Source organism: Molothrus aeneus, chromosome 3 (assembly GCF_037042795.1).
Source record: "Molothrus aeneus isolate 106 chromosome 3, BPBGC_Maene_1.0, whole genome shotgun sequence".
NCBI classification, from domain to species: domain Eukaryota; kingdom Metazoa; phylum Chordata; class Aves; order Passeriformes; family Icteridae; genus Molothrus; species Molothrus aeneus.
In genome coordinates, this window is record NC_089648.1 from 92523279 (window position 1) to 92537970 (window position 14692).

The 14692-nt window shown below is 36.3% G+C and overlaps 1 protein-coding gene across 1 annotated transcript in view; it reads right to left on the reverse strand.

Moving 5' to 3' along the window:
- Positions 1 to 9247: 9247 nt before the first annotated feature.
- MEI4 (meiotic double-stranded break formation protein 4) overlaps positions 9248 to 14692 on the reverse strand; it is a 96179-nt gene continuing 90734 nt past the window's right edge. Inside the window, exon 5 of the mRNA XM_066545902.1 lies at positions 9248 to 12916. Within this exon, the coding sequence (XP_066401999.1) occupies positions 12665 to 12916 (252 nt within the window). The 3' untranslated portion in view covers positions 9248 to 12664. The remainder of the gene's footprint in view (positions 12917 to 14692) is intronic.

Genomic DNA, 14692 nt, shown 5'->3' on the forward strand with positions numbered 1-14692 from the left:
AAATAACACTTAGGCAGCTGTGAGACAATAAGAAAACACAAATACTTGCATAATTACTGCAGTTTCCACAGTTCCCATCACCTCAGCATTTTATAACAGTAAATGAAGTGGCAACTTTGATGCAGAGTGCATCATTTTTAGACAGAAAATACTGCTGAAAGAAGAACTATGAAAAGATCGGCATTTTAAAAAGTGAAAACTGTTTCTCTACAACAAAGCTCTATACTAATTAGGCCATAATTTAATGAGTAGGAAATAGAAATCAGTGAGGCATTAGGAAAGCTTTTAGAAAGAGACAAACTTTCTAACTGTTCCATCAGAGGACTACATACCACTATAATTGCAGCTTATGTTTTCAAAGAGGTGTATATTAGTGGGTTCCAGCTCATTAATGGAAAGTGTTTGTTTCTATAGAATTAATTGTTGACATGTCTAAACAACTCTGAGCTGAACTTAATGCAATCTGATATGCTGAATGAAATCCTTAATTATTAGCACTTTATGGAGCCACTTGCAGTCTAAAACCTTTTCAAACACAAAGTACTGGAACAATCTTGCTGTATACTTATGTTGGACATAATTATTTTCTGAACGAGACAAATTGACTGTAGTGTGAAGCACATCTACAGAGTTTAAGCTGGAATTATATACAAATGCTAAAACAAAACAATCTTGAAAGGTAATAGGTAACAGGAAATCTAGAAATCCAAGTATACTGTGCAAACTTTGTAAGCATAAACTCTACATAAGAACAAACACTTATGGATAGCAGATCTCTAGCAAGTGCTACTGAAAAAAAAATCAAACTTAGAGACAGACACTTTTCTGTCTTAGGAGACAATGACTGCAGAAACATCTCAAGTTTCAAACTGGAGGCCCCAAAGACAAAATGACCAACATATTTCAAGAAGAACTGAGAAACAGCTGCTTATAAGATTTAAACCAAAGATTAAGCAACACTTCAAATCATAGAAGTTTCAGTTGCTATGGCATACCAATAACCATTAATAAGTTTGCAAAATTTATTACAAAATTACAGCATATAGAAGAAATAAGTCTAAGATAAAATGAAATATACAAGTAAGGTATATATAAAGCATAAGTACATATGCATATGCATTTAAAACCAGAAATAAACGCAGTCTATAATTAAAAAGAGAATTTCAAAGCTAAGATTCCAATACAGAAAAAAAAAAAGAGAAACTGGGGAGCTGCAGAAATTATATTTCATGCAAAGTACTATCAAAATTTCATAATTCACAGAATGACAGAATCACAAGGTTGCAAGAGACCTTCAAGATCATCGAGTCCAACCCATGCCCTAACACCTCAACTAAACCACAGCACTGAGTGCCACATCCAATCTTTTTTTTAAACCCATCCAGGGATGGTGACTCCACCATCTCCCTGGGCAGACCATTCCAGTACTTTATCACCCATTCTGTAAAAAACTTTTTTCTAATATCCAACCTGTATTTCCCCTGGTGCAGCTTAAGACTGTGTCCTGTTCCGTCAGTTGCTGCCTGGAGAAAGAGACCAACCCCCACCTGACTACAGCCACCTTTTGGGAAGCTGTAGAGAATGATAAGGTCCCCTCTGAGTCTCCTTTTCTCCAGACTAAACAACCCCAGCTCCCTCAGTCGTTCCTCACAGGAATTGTGTTCCAAGACCCTCACCAGCCTTGGTGCCTCCTCTGGACTTGCTCAAGCATCTCAATGTCCTTCCCAATCTAAGGGGCCCAGAACTAAACAGCACTCAAGTTTTACAACTCTAAAGCAAAATTTTATATCAGCACTTTCAATTCACTCCAGATCCATCTTATGCTTAACTTTTTTTCTTTGAAATCATTCCCAGGTCAATTCAGTATGTTCACAATTTTTGTCTTGGTAAGTTACAGAGCTTCTATGCTAAAGGAGCATTATCTTTAAAATTTTGGGCAATCTGAAGACTTCAATATGTGGAAGTTGTTACTGGGTGTAGCTGGCCTCAATTTTCAGAACTTAAAATGAAATTTTCAAAATCTGCTTGCTTCCATGTATTAATCTTATGAAGTTAATGGGCTTTGAAAAAAAATTCTATAAAACCAGATAAAAATAGAAACAGAATGCTTGATAATTCTAATAAAAGTCCAGAATACATTAGTTTCATTACAAGAAGTACACTACTAACTCTAATATATCTCCTTAATCTCAACATCTGTAAATGAAAACTTGCCCCTCCTGATTTCATGATGATATCAGCACTGTTAAGGTTAATCTTCAAAATGCTGTGAAGAGAAATCTACACTAACATAAATTCACAACAATCACAATCACAATTTTATCCTCATCCCTAATGAATTTATTAAAGCTGAAGAAGTCAATATTATTTGCACTAATATACTTTTTATTTTTTATTGTTTATTTACCTTCTTAATTTCTTGCACACTACTGAATCCATCTTCACTTTCAGCTTCTCTCTTCTGTAATAATTCAGCTGCAGCTATTTCAGGAGACAGCCTTTATTGAAAAACAGCTACCTCGTATTGTAACTTTTTGAATTGTTACAGATTTTTATAAAAGTTTATTTTTTCCATCATATGCTTTGAGGCTCTATTTCCACTAAAGCTGTCTTTTTGAAGGTCAAACCAAGATACTCTTATTTTCTGAGTGATTTACCCTCCCCTGAGTCTTAATTTCTTTACTGTCAGCTGCTCCCCCTTACAGTTCCTATTTCCTTCAGGATGATAAACTCTGGAGTTGATAAATGGATAAGACCAGTGGTATTATCAAAGATTTAAACAGCTGCTGGAGATGGAATCTGAATATACAGCAGGACTCTTAGCGTTGATGATCCCCCCCCTTTAAGCCTGGCTTGTTCTTCTCTACCTTGGGGACCTTATTTGGATTGTCATTTAAATTTCCCCTTGCAAGTCTGCCCATGGCTCAGACACGCTACTACTTGAGCAAAAAAAATGACTATCATTAGCAAAAGATAATGCTGACTGCTGGTGAATGACTGCAGAGAGCTACACTGGAGTGTACTGTGGAGGATGGTGACAGGACTGGCAGTGTTTGATACTGTCAGAAGTGATCTGCAACAAGGAACAGCAATTGGATTAGTGACACTCTCAAACATAGAGAGGGCATAAGGACAGACCTTGCAAATCACAAACGTGGCAGAAATCAGCAGGCAAAATTAATCAGAGGAATAAATAAAGCACAGAAAATTTCAATTAACAGAAAAAAAATAATGTCCCCAGGAAGAAAATAATCTCGTATATACTAGTGATTTCAGCACTTGACAGTACCTTGTCTCCAGCTGCTGATTTATGATCCAGCTGTCACATGCTACCTGCTTCAGAAGCACAGACTAGCTCTACTTTTCAGAAATCATTTTACTTTGACTTCCCTTTGTTCTCTTTCCTGGAAGTTCAGGTCCCATGGCTTGTTACCCATCTAATGCTCTGCTGCCCTGCTTCCTCTAGGACTTTTCCTGACACCCTCTGCAGAGCTGAGAACCTCTGGTGACATTTCCTTCGGGGTAAGGTGACATTTAAAGCAAAGGGCACAAACCCTGCAGAGGAATTGGTAAACACACATAAGTAAATATTAGGCAAAGCATAACACATCCACACAAATTTCTGGCAACAATCACATGTGTACAAAAAATATATTTCAGTCTCTGCGTGACCTTTGAAACATGAGGACTTTGTCTGTACTGGTGAATTAGAGAGTGTCAGGACAGAGAGGTTAAATCACCTATTGCTGAAATGTCAGACTGAACAGGGATCACTGATTTTCCACAGTTGGATGGATGACCCACCTGGATACTGCATAAGAAGAACAAATATCCTTACTACTGCCTTCTGGGGCAACCTTTTGAACCTTTTGCACAAGCAGCTGCAACATGCTCAAGGAAGATTGCAATTACACCAAGCAGACCAGGTACAGTCTCAGCTAGAATTACTACTCTCCAAGCAGAATAACATTATCAGAAAGTTATTATCAAATCAGCTCAGGATATCAACACAAATAATGCTGCCTGGAAAAACTGAATCATAGGGGAGAGCATAGAGAGTTAAATGAAAGCCAGTGAAGAACATAAGATATGTCAGGGACAAGGAATATTAAATGGATGTATTCTTGTTTATCAACACTTCGTAGCACATTGCCAAGACAACATGTAAAATGTTCTGATATATTTATCAGTCTGGAAATCAGTAAGATATTTTTTCATTTATAATTTCTCATCTTCCTTTAATGTGCTACTGATGTGAATTCAGTCACTGAGCTTGAAAGTGGATTTGATAGTTTGGTTATGATAAGCCCTTTTCTTCAAAGTGGTTTTGAAAATAATCCATCCAGAACTACATAAAGCCCCCCTAAAAACTATACAGCCTTATTCATCAGTGTAATTTATAAGGTTTTGTCTTTTCTGCTCTTTGAGCAGAGTGCTATGGAGCTTAGGATTCATGTTTCTGCTTTTATATTAATTCCTGCATCATGGGTGCATCCTGAAGTTAAAATTAATAAACCAGGAATGGGAACAAAAAACCCCACTCTAAGTTAACATGAATAAAGGATGTAGAATCTAATCCTTAGTTAGGTCTATGTGCCTGCAGCCACCATAACAGAGGTGAAAGATCCTGCAAAACTAAAACAGGTAAGAAGACCTTGGAATTGTTTCATTTTAAAGGTGATCACACAATTTCAGAATTTCTTCCATCTCATTAACTGCCAAACAGGTACAGATAGCTGTCACTGTATGGGCTGCCTAAGCAAGGCTGAAGACATGAGGGAAGGTGTTAACAGTGAGGGTAGATGTGGTATTGGTGTGCAGTCTAGACACAGAACACAACAAGGCCTTTCAGCCATCAATATTTTCCCTTGTTAAAAATGAAACCCCTTAGTTTATTTCAAAATAGCCATAAGGGAACTTTGTGTGGAACAGGATCATTAACTTAGCAGTGAAATGATTTGAGTACAACCTGCCTCCAGTGCCTTTTTCAACTTTACTAAAAAACTAATGAGTGGGAAAACCAGAAAGTGTCAAAAATAATTCTGGTGAGATACACAACTGACACATATTTCTTTAACTTATTTGTTTCACTTACTGCCTTGAGTGATTTTAATACTACAGCTACAATGTTAAGTAGATTTTCTTTCTCATTTGGAGCAAAAACTAGAAATGCCAAACAGAAGCCTAAAGTTTTAGTCTGTTTACTTCTTACAGTTTGGGATGTCAATTTTGGTTTGTGTAAAGATTAGGAAGAAAAAAGTGAGGTTGAGTATGCTGCTCAAGAGTATACATTAATGTCACACACTGGTGTTTGCAATCATACCTTAGTCCAACAAGGAATTTGTAGTAGGATCCATGTGGAACAGGCTTCCTTTGTGCTTCTATTATCTTCTAATATATGAGTAGACTTTTGACAGCTCAAAGAGTACAATCTGTTTTCTGAAAAGTACAGCAAATTGCTGCACTAAAAACCTACCAAAAAAATCTATTACATTCTAATGGTGGTGGCCTAACATTTAAAGCGTTGCATAGTTTCTTATAAATTCTCTCTAGTCACAAGAGCATTTTATATAAAAACAAAAAGAGAAAAACAAAGTCTCCTTTGAAATAGTCGGCATGTTTGCCTTAAAAAAGTGATAGCTAACAGAAAAAAAAATCAAATGGGACATAAGCAATTTACATTGCCTAGTTATGAGGGGTTGATTTTTTTTTTTTTTTTACAAAACACACGTGAAAAACCTATAAATGACTTTTTATTTAGGAAGCAGACTATGCTTAATTTTATAAAGAAGACCAGTAGTGAATTACCTGCTAAGTGTCCAGGTTCCTGCCCTAGTGATCCAAACCCACTGGGGGAAACATTTTTCTTACTGACTGTGCTCCCTCCAACCTACTAGTAAGGACACTGAAAGGCATGATTCGTTCATGCTGCTTGGACCCATAGAAGGATGACACACTGCTGAAGGATTTTAGAAAATTTCACTGGAGCTTGCACTTTCTGGGAGGTCTCATTGAAGTTCATCTTTTTGTTTCTTTTTCTCATCTGTCTTGTTTCCATGTATTGTGAGGGTAAGACAGACTCAGAGTAAAGTTAATGTGGAATTATCTCAGCCCTTAGAATTGTTTTTGTGGATGGCTACTAAAATAAATTGAAAGATCAGCTGAAAAACACTCAGTTGTTTATAAGGTCTGAAGAACCTTGATCTTGATAGGACTCATTACCACATGAATAAGGAGTACCACTGAGGTACCACTGAAGTATCACTGAGGTATCTTGATATCCTGTAAAAATCCTGAATACACATATTGAGAATTCCCATGTGCTGTCTTCTTTCCACCCTCATCCCTCCAAAAGAAAAAAGAGTTCAAAGGAGTCAGTCTCTAAGAAAAATAGTAAGCTACAAGATTAATCTTCCATTCTTTCTTTTTCTGGCTCAAGATGTATTTCCTGATCCCTGGTTCAAAAGACAAAGCTCAGAATACACAATGGCCAAAAGTAACAACTTTGCAGAGGAAGACAGAATGAAGAGCTGTAAAGGTCAGAAATGACCCAGTATCTTCATCAAGTAAAAAAGGTGTAGTACAGATGTGTGTTCACAGCATTCTGTGGTTGTTTACAGCTCTCCTTCTTGTCAATTCTTAATGTCAAAAAGATAACAAAAAATTAGGCTGACACAATTTTTTCTTGCATTCAGCAGAAACATAAAGTAAATGCTTCACTAAAGCAACGGAGCACATTTATGTTGCAAGAAAACAGATTAGGCTCTGTATTTGCCTTGTAATGGTACCTTTGCTTTCAATGTTTTATCTCCTTTCAGAACAGAGGAGTCATTTACAGGAGTTTAAATTTCTGTTGTTTTCTCCAGAGATTTTACTTCATAATATTCCTCTGACTGTACAAGCTCAGCTGAATACATCAGAGAGTGCACTTATGAAATTTGTAGGTGTCATCATGCTGGGGTCAGGGGAGGTCAGCTACTCTGGAGGACAGAAACGAATTTCAGTCTCCACAGGCTGGAAGGAAAGTCTTCAAAGAAGATAAGTAAATTCAGTAATTAAAACTGAAAAAAAAAAATCCCTACACTTTTACAGAACCAGAAACAGCAGCTAACAGAAGAAAACAAGAAATTGCTGGGACATCTTAGAGGAGTAACCAGCATCACTGCTAAAATCTGTAGTGTAAGTTTTTCCTGTATGTGCCAGAGAAATTGTTGATGAGTGCGTGGGTGCTGCTTTTTAAGGTACATGTACTAAACAGCTGAATTCTGTAAGGTGCCAGAGTTGGCCTAAGTCACATGAATCACTGGCATTTATGAGAATAAGCAAAGAAAAAAGGTTGTTCCCTTTTAAAGAACCCCAAACAAAGATCTTGTCTTGAAACTATTTCTGTTCACTGAGGGATGTTACTGGTTTGCAGGGAATGTTTCCTTAGGTAAAATTTGAAAGACTGTCTCAAACATGAACTTAAGCCTGGTAAACAGGTGATATGCAAAGAGAGCTCTTCTCAAGGATGAGCCTCTCTTCAGTATAACTATTTTAAGGGTGGCATAACCCCTAAAAATTCAAGATGAATTTGAAATCAGCAAGTTTAGAAGAAACCATACTGAAAGAATGGCTTAATTAAAGCAAGGCTGTAAACTAACTTTGTTTGTTCAATTAAAGAAGCAGGTGCAGACTAAGTAAATTTACTTATATGCAAAATAGGAAAAACTAGAAGATAAAGAAGGCGAAACAATTTACATAAGGGGGAGCTGATTTAATAAAGGCCTAAGTGAAACAGACCATCTGGATGAAGTTGCAGAAACTGTCGCAAATCAAGGCAATTAAGAACTGCAGAACAGAAAAAAACCCTTACTGGCATGTGACAGACAAAAAAACCACAATCCAGGAAAGCTAGAAGTATATAGCTATAGAAGCAAAAAAATCAATAAAACTTTGAGTTCTAAAGGGAAGCATATATATATGGACAGCTGCTCAGGGAATGAAAACAAACACAACAAACATCCTTTGCTTCTCCTGTATTTGTGCTTAGCATTATGAATAATTAAAAATACTTTAAAACTCATCCTTCTTTTCATTGTTAAACTGAAATACAGTAAGATGCTAATGTTAATGTAGTCCTCTGATTTTATCTGACTGTAGTTTTTAACTACTACTCTCTCAAGCTGATCAGTGAGACTTGCACTTCAGGAAGGACCAGCACAAAGTGCCCAGCCTGGGAAGGAAGTCTTCTTTCCAGTGATACAGGTTGGGAGTGCCTGGCTGGACAGCATTTGTGCAGGCAAAGCTCTCGGGGCCCTGGTGGGCAATGAAGCGGGCACTGATTGTGAGCTTGCAGTGCCCGTGGCAGTGATGAGAGCCACGGGCATCCTGGCCTGTGCCAGCAGGAGCACAGTTTAAGGGAAGGGATTACCTCCCTCTAATCAGCACCTGTTAATCTGCAGCTATACTGCTGCCCATTTTGGGCCCCCAGTAAAAAGATGTGGATAAACTGAAGCTATTCAGCACAGGGCTACTGAAATGTCTGGGCCTTGAGCATCTGACCTGCCAGGGGGGTTAAGGGAGCTGGGCCTGATCAGCTGGGAAAGAGATGGTTGTAGGGGGACCCAACAGCAGCTGCCAGTGCGTATGGGAAAGATATCAAGGGGACAGATCCAGGCTCCGGGTGGTGAAAAGACATAAGACACTGATCATAAATGAAGTAACTGTATACCAGGACAGCCTGTACACAAGGGAACATTTTTTCACCATGAAGACAGCTAAGCGAAAGAGCAGATCCAGGCTCCATCTCCTAGTGGAGAGTTTTCAATACCTGACCGAATACTGAAATAGCAACAGACAACATTGATTTAACCAACATTGATTTGATCCCACAGTTAATGCTGATTGAAGCAGGAAGCTGGACTAGAGACCTTGAAGTCTCCTCCAACCCAGATTTTCCTATGATCCTGTGAACATCAACAAATGTTGCTCCACTGTAAACTACAAACTGTATCAGACAGTAGTGCATAGATAACAGAATGAAAAAAATATTATTACAGGATTAAAATAAGCTACCAGCTCCATTTTCACTGTTACCAACATATATAAGCAATAACTTGTAAAATCAATAAATTATGAACAGATTATGAAAAAATTCCAAACTAAGTTTACAAAAACATTCCGAGACAGTCTACTTCAAAATCCCACCCACTGCTGCCATTTAGTAGGCATGAAAAACTCTTCAGGAAATAGAACAGTCAATGAATAAGCAGTAAAATAAAAATTTATTTTCTTTGTCTCATAATTTTTCTATTTTTGTAAAACGAGATACTCTACCACAAAATTCTTTTTTAAAACAGATAGAGACAGGTATGAAAGTCAGTCACCCAGAAAGCTACGAAGGTGGCAGAACAACAAATTATAAAATCATAAACTGTTATTAGGCTACTAATAAATAAGCATTGGTAATTCAACCACATAAATATATAATTTAACTGTCTGTGCTTATATATACATTTGTTTTTATAAGGCTGAACAATTTACATTTGCAGAACAATTGCATTTTGCCAACATCTAAAGTACATGTATTTACAGAAAAAGAGATGTGCAATACAAAAGAAACATCCTTGAACTATTCATTTTAAAACTCCAAGGGTAAATAATGTAAAACACTCCAGAGAACAATGATAGGTCAGACCAAATTATTTTCAGTGTTCCCTCTTTAAGTCTATGAGATGTTATGCTCAGCACATCAGACCTTGAGATTATTCTTTTGAGACATCCAACAGTCTACACTCAGCAAAGAGCACTTTCTCTGGATTTGGTATTCCTCTCTGGAGGCCAGACAGGTAAAACTTGGACATGGTCAAACCTACTTAGTAAGTACTTGAAGACTTTGTTTAAACCTGCAAGCAGGTTTCTTGTAACCTGGTTGCAAATCCTCCAGGGACTATCTCAGTCATCCTGGTAATTTCAAAACTAAAGACAGTGGTGTTTACTCAAATTAAATCTGATAGTCATTGGATAAGAGCAGAAATTGTCTGAAGAGCAGGGATTTAAAGTTAGGATTTCCTACTAAAACATATAAGGTATCACAAATGTGGGGGTTTAGTTTTCAGGTTAAGACACCTAAATGCATGTTTGTAGTGGTGAGTTCTATATCTAAGCTCATGCTATCATTACTGTTTGGTTGTCTAAACAGACACTTTCAAGTGACAGGGCCACTAAAGATGCTTCAAGGTATCAGAGGCATCTACATGAAGAGAGGAAATATGACACAAGACTTAGAGAAGATCTGCAGTCCTTTGGGGTAACAGCTAGATACCCAGACCAAAACACTTTGTTTCGTAGATTAGATATCTCAACCACATGGACACATCTAAAAGTACAAGTCTACCTTTGTGCATTTTCATCTTGAGGCAAGTCCCCTCTTAGTGAAAAATCTCCAAGAAACAAGAGACAACAATCTAGCAAGTATTCTGATCACTGGGGTTATTGCCCACACCAAAGCTGAGGTGTTCACTAATGTGGTTCACTGCCCTATTTAACTCTGCACTAGGCAGATAAGGAGGGCCCAGCTGACCAGTTTACAGTGCAGAGAGGTGAGTGTGTGCCTAGTTTGCTGCAATGGCACTGCAAGGGGAACTCTCAATCTACCTCAACAATTTCAAAGCAGTGCAATGGTTCCAAATCCCTGTCAAAGTGCCATGTAGTAGTGTCATCTCTGGATACAAAACCTTGTCTTTCTGTATGCTGTGAAAAAACATATTTCAAAAATCATGTCTCAAGTGAGCAGTCATTTCAAAATTCACCAAGGATGAATAAATTTCCCAAAATATCCATTGCTTTTTTAGTGGCCTAGAGAGCTTGCTGGTGAGAAAGAGCTATGAATAAGAAGAAAATATGCGTCCCTTTTTGCCTGAGTTGCTTTACTAACAACAAAAATACTTTTTGCCAATCAATGAGCAAATATGGTATGCAATCTAGGGATGAAACTTTTCTTTCAAATACCAGGCTTGAAACTACACATTTTGCCATGTGTAGTTTTAAAGATGTCAGTATCCTTCTGCATTTTGTGTCTTTTGGTTACTTACTATATTTGAATGAAGCTTTTTTGAAAAAATTAAAATTATTATATCAGTTAGATAATTGTTCATTTTGTTTATTCCTTTCCTTTTTGTTTTTGCAATCAGGCTTTCAGTGCTGTGGAGGGAGAAGGAAGAACTGATCCTCCACCATAATGAAACAAACAAACAAACAAGTAAAGCAGCAACAAAAAGGGCAGAGTTCCTGAGTGGCTACCAAACTTACACACTGACTTATTTTCTTTAGTTTGGCTAAACTTATCAGATTTTTCTCATGTGACTAGTCAGAAATGCTTGTTTTGCAAATCAAGCATTTCTGTTGGAAGAAAGTTAGCTAAAAGAAAGCATTAAACAAAGGTTACCATACGACATATCAAATTGGAAGTTTAAGAAAGAGAATGGGGGCCAGTGTCTTAACTAAGAAACACTCTCTGGGGAGCTAATTCACCATCAAAGCTTTTTAAATATCAATGTATTTTACATATATATAAAGAGAAGAGGTTTATTACAAAATAAATGCATTCAAATTAACAAGATACTGGTGTTTCAGAGAATTTTCCTGTCATAAAAATTGATTGACAAGTTCAAGGGGAAGGATGAGGACTAATGCTCAAAATGTTTTGCATTTATAGTGAATATACACTTCTAGGAGACATAATAAAACTAAAATCTTGTTTATCTAACAGAAAAAAAGAGCAATTCATTATAATAGTTATCCATTAGATTTATCAAAGACTATGGTTCAGTTAAGATATTGTTGAGCTCACACTTTAAAGGGCCTTTTAAGACAATTTCTGTTAAAATATGTTACTTTAATTATTACTATGCATATAATACCATCACAAAGAAAAAACCCCCATTAAATATCAGATAATATGTAAATATATCAAAGGGGATTTTAGAAATATTCGTTAATTTTGAACAGAAAGGTTTAAAATAACTATTAAATGAGTTACACTTCTCTGAAATCATTACTCAGCTTAGAGTGAATTAGGCCTGTTGTACCTAAACTTGTGCAGACACAAGTAAAGCCAAGCAGTATACAATGAATGTAAAAAATTTGTGAAACTAAGCACCAGGTTTTATTTTGCTCAAGTAATGACTCATTTGATTATCAGTAACGAACTCTGTCCTGTAAGATTTTTTACTGATAAATTATCAAGTTTAAAATTACCATTTTTATTTCAACCAACCAGACATTGTCTCTAAGTCATAGAAACTACACAACTCTTAAAGGAGAGGCATCAGTCTCCTAGCTAGGAAGCTCTACACACATATTATGACTGTACTTTAAAATTCATAGTGTTTATTTCAAACAGCACCTGAAACAACTTTCTTTGTTCCATTTTCACTGTGTGGACAAACACCAAAACACTCCTTTCTATTACAAGAAACAGCATTTATTGAAAATGGCACCTGGATTATTACATTTTTTCTATATTCAGAACTGGAAATAAATTGCATTATCTCTGCAACTGCTGTATAGAATAGTAGTTTAAAGTAAATGTTTTTCAATAAGGACAATATCACTGTCTAGCTCAAAAATTTTCCAATGCAATCCCACAAGAAATGTATAGTTAAAAAGTAGGCTGCTTGTTTTAATCAATTTGCATTTGACCTGACTTCAAAAGAACACTCACTCTCCACAAATATAAAGAAAACAAAGGGAATTCATCTGAGAGATGAAGAATAACTTGATCAAGATTCTTCAAAAATTTGATTTTTTCTTCTCCTCCATAGTCTGAGCTTGAAATGTTACTTTCTTCTGTCTCATTTTGAAGAAGTTGTTCCAGAATCATGCACAAAAGAAAAATATTCTCATACTGGGCAATGTCATACACAGACTGGACCTGGGAATAAAGAAAAATCAGTACATAAGTAGAGTGTGAAAACATTTCTGCAGCCTAACATCTCAGATGACAGTTTAAGGAATACTGTTAAAATTTACAGTATTGTTTATATAATCAGTACACCTATACATTCAGTATGATTACTTCTAAAAAATGTTTTCCTTTTTGTGATAACAGTCAAGGAACTAAGACTGCATCACACTACCAAATGAAAAGTCAACATAACCTCCTCTTCATGAGAGAGTTTGCTTTACCTAATTATCCACAGGCTGTGACACACCATAGTGATGTACAGAAAGAATTTTTTACTCCTAAATATAGACACTCATCTATTCAAGTGACACCTCCAAAAAGCAAATTAAAAGCCCAAAATGTCAATTGAAAATGCATAAGCCTGTTCTGAGCCACTTAAAGTGGAATATTCAGTTTGTCAAATAAGCTGGAACAAGGACACTGGCCAAACTAAAAATTTTTTAAAACTCTTACAGCTTTATCCAATATAAATTTACCTGTCCTTTATCTAGAAACTGGAAATTTACATAGAAGCTTTCTGTACATAGGAAATAACTGGTAAGATACTAACTTAAACGTTGAAGAATCGTCTCTCTGGAATGAAATTTTGTGTCCTTAACAGCAAAATCTACTAATAATATGAGACGACCTTGCTTTGAAAAAGGCTGCAATTACAGTAGGTAGAGGAACAGAACTGAAAGGTAAAATCATAGCTGCTAGAAAATTAATTATATATTTTAGAAAATGGACCAATAGCTCTAGCAAATCTAAAGAACTGTTTAGACCTGTGGTACAAAGCCAGATGGCTCAGAGTTTCAACATGGGTCTATGAAAAGACATCAAATCATTTTCCTCAGTCTAGATTACAAACTGTAAGACTTTTCAAAGTGTGAAATCTATTATACAGTCATTGGTTTCACAAAAACATATGTTTTTTTTTATTATTCCAAGAATTCGATTCTAGAATCTAAGCAAAAGACAGCACTTTATGTTCTCCTGCTAAAACTGAGGAAGATGTTGCCTCAGAGATTGCTCATTTTGCTTTCTAAGAGAGCAGTTATTAAGCCTAAAATCTGTGTTGAAGCACTCTGGGGTAATGGTTTTCATGTAGACTCCCACCTCAGAAACAAAATTAAGACAGCACAGCCATCCTGTTGCAAAGGCTCAGTGTAGAAAAAGAATTTTGCTGAGTTTTCTAGAAATCTTGAAATATAGGTTCATTACCAAAACATATCATTCCTAGCCTTGCATACTCCTATTCTGTCTCCCTGGACCCTGGTAAGAAAAATGTATAGTTCAGAAGCTGCTGCTAAGAATTCAGTATTGACATTCTTATCAGAACAGACAGTGAAAAATGAAAAAGTATTACATTATTTAATAAAAATATATTAAGTATTTGCATATTTTTAAAGTACAGTTCTGCCTATCAAACTGCCTAATTTGGGAAAAGCTCCTTCCAAATCAAAGGTAATATGACTGTTTCTTCAAATATTGAACATCCAACTCTAGAGCAATCATGACTTCACACTGATTGTTTTGACTGTTAACTAATAGTAAGGAGCTAAATATATTTACTTTGCTTATTTGACTAAACTACAGCTTTCAAAGTTGTGAAAGTAGCTGATATTAATGATTTATTGAATTTCTAGGAAATAGATAATTCTAAAGCCCTACAAAGTCTGCTCCTAAGATTTTCAGTGTAGGGGTCATCTAACCAAACACAGGTAGGAACAAGCTGAGACAGTTACCCCTTGTTCCTGTTCC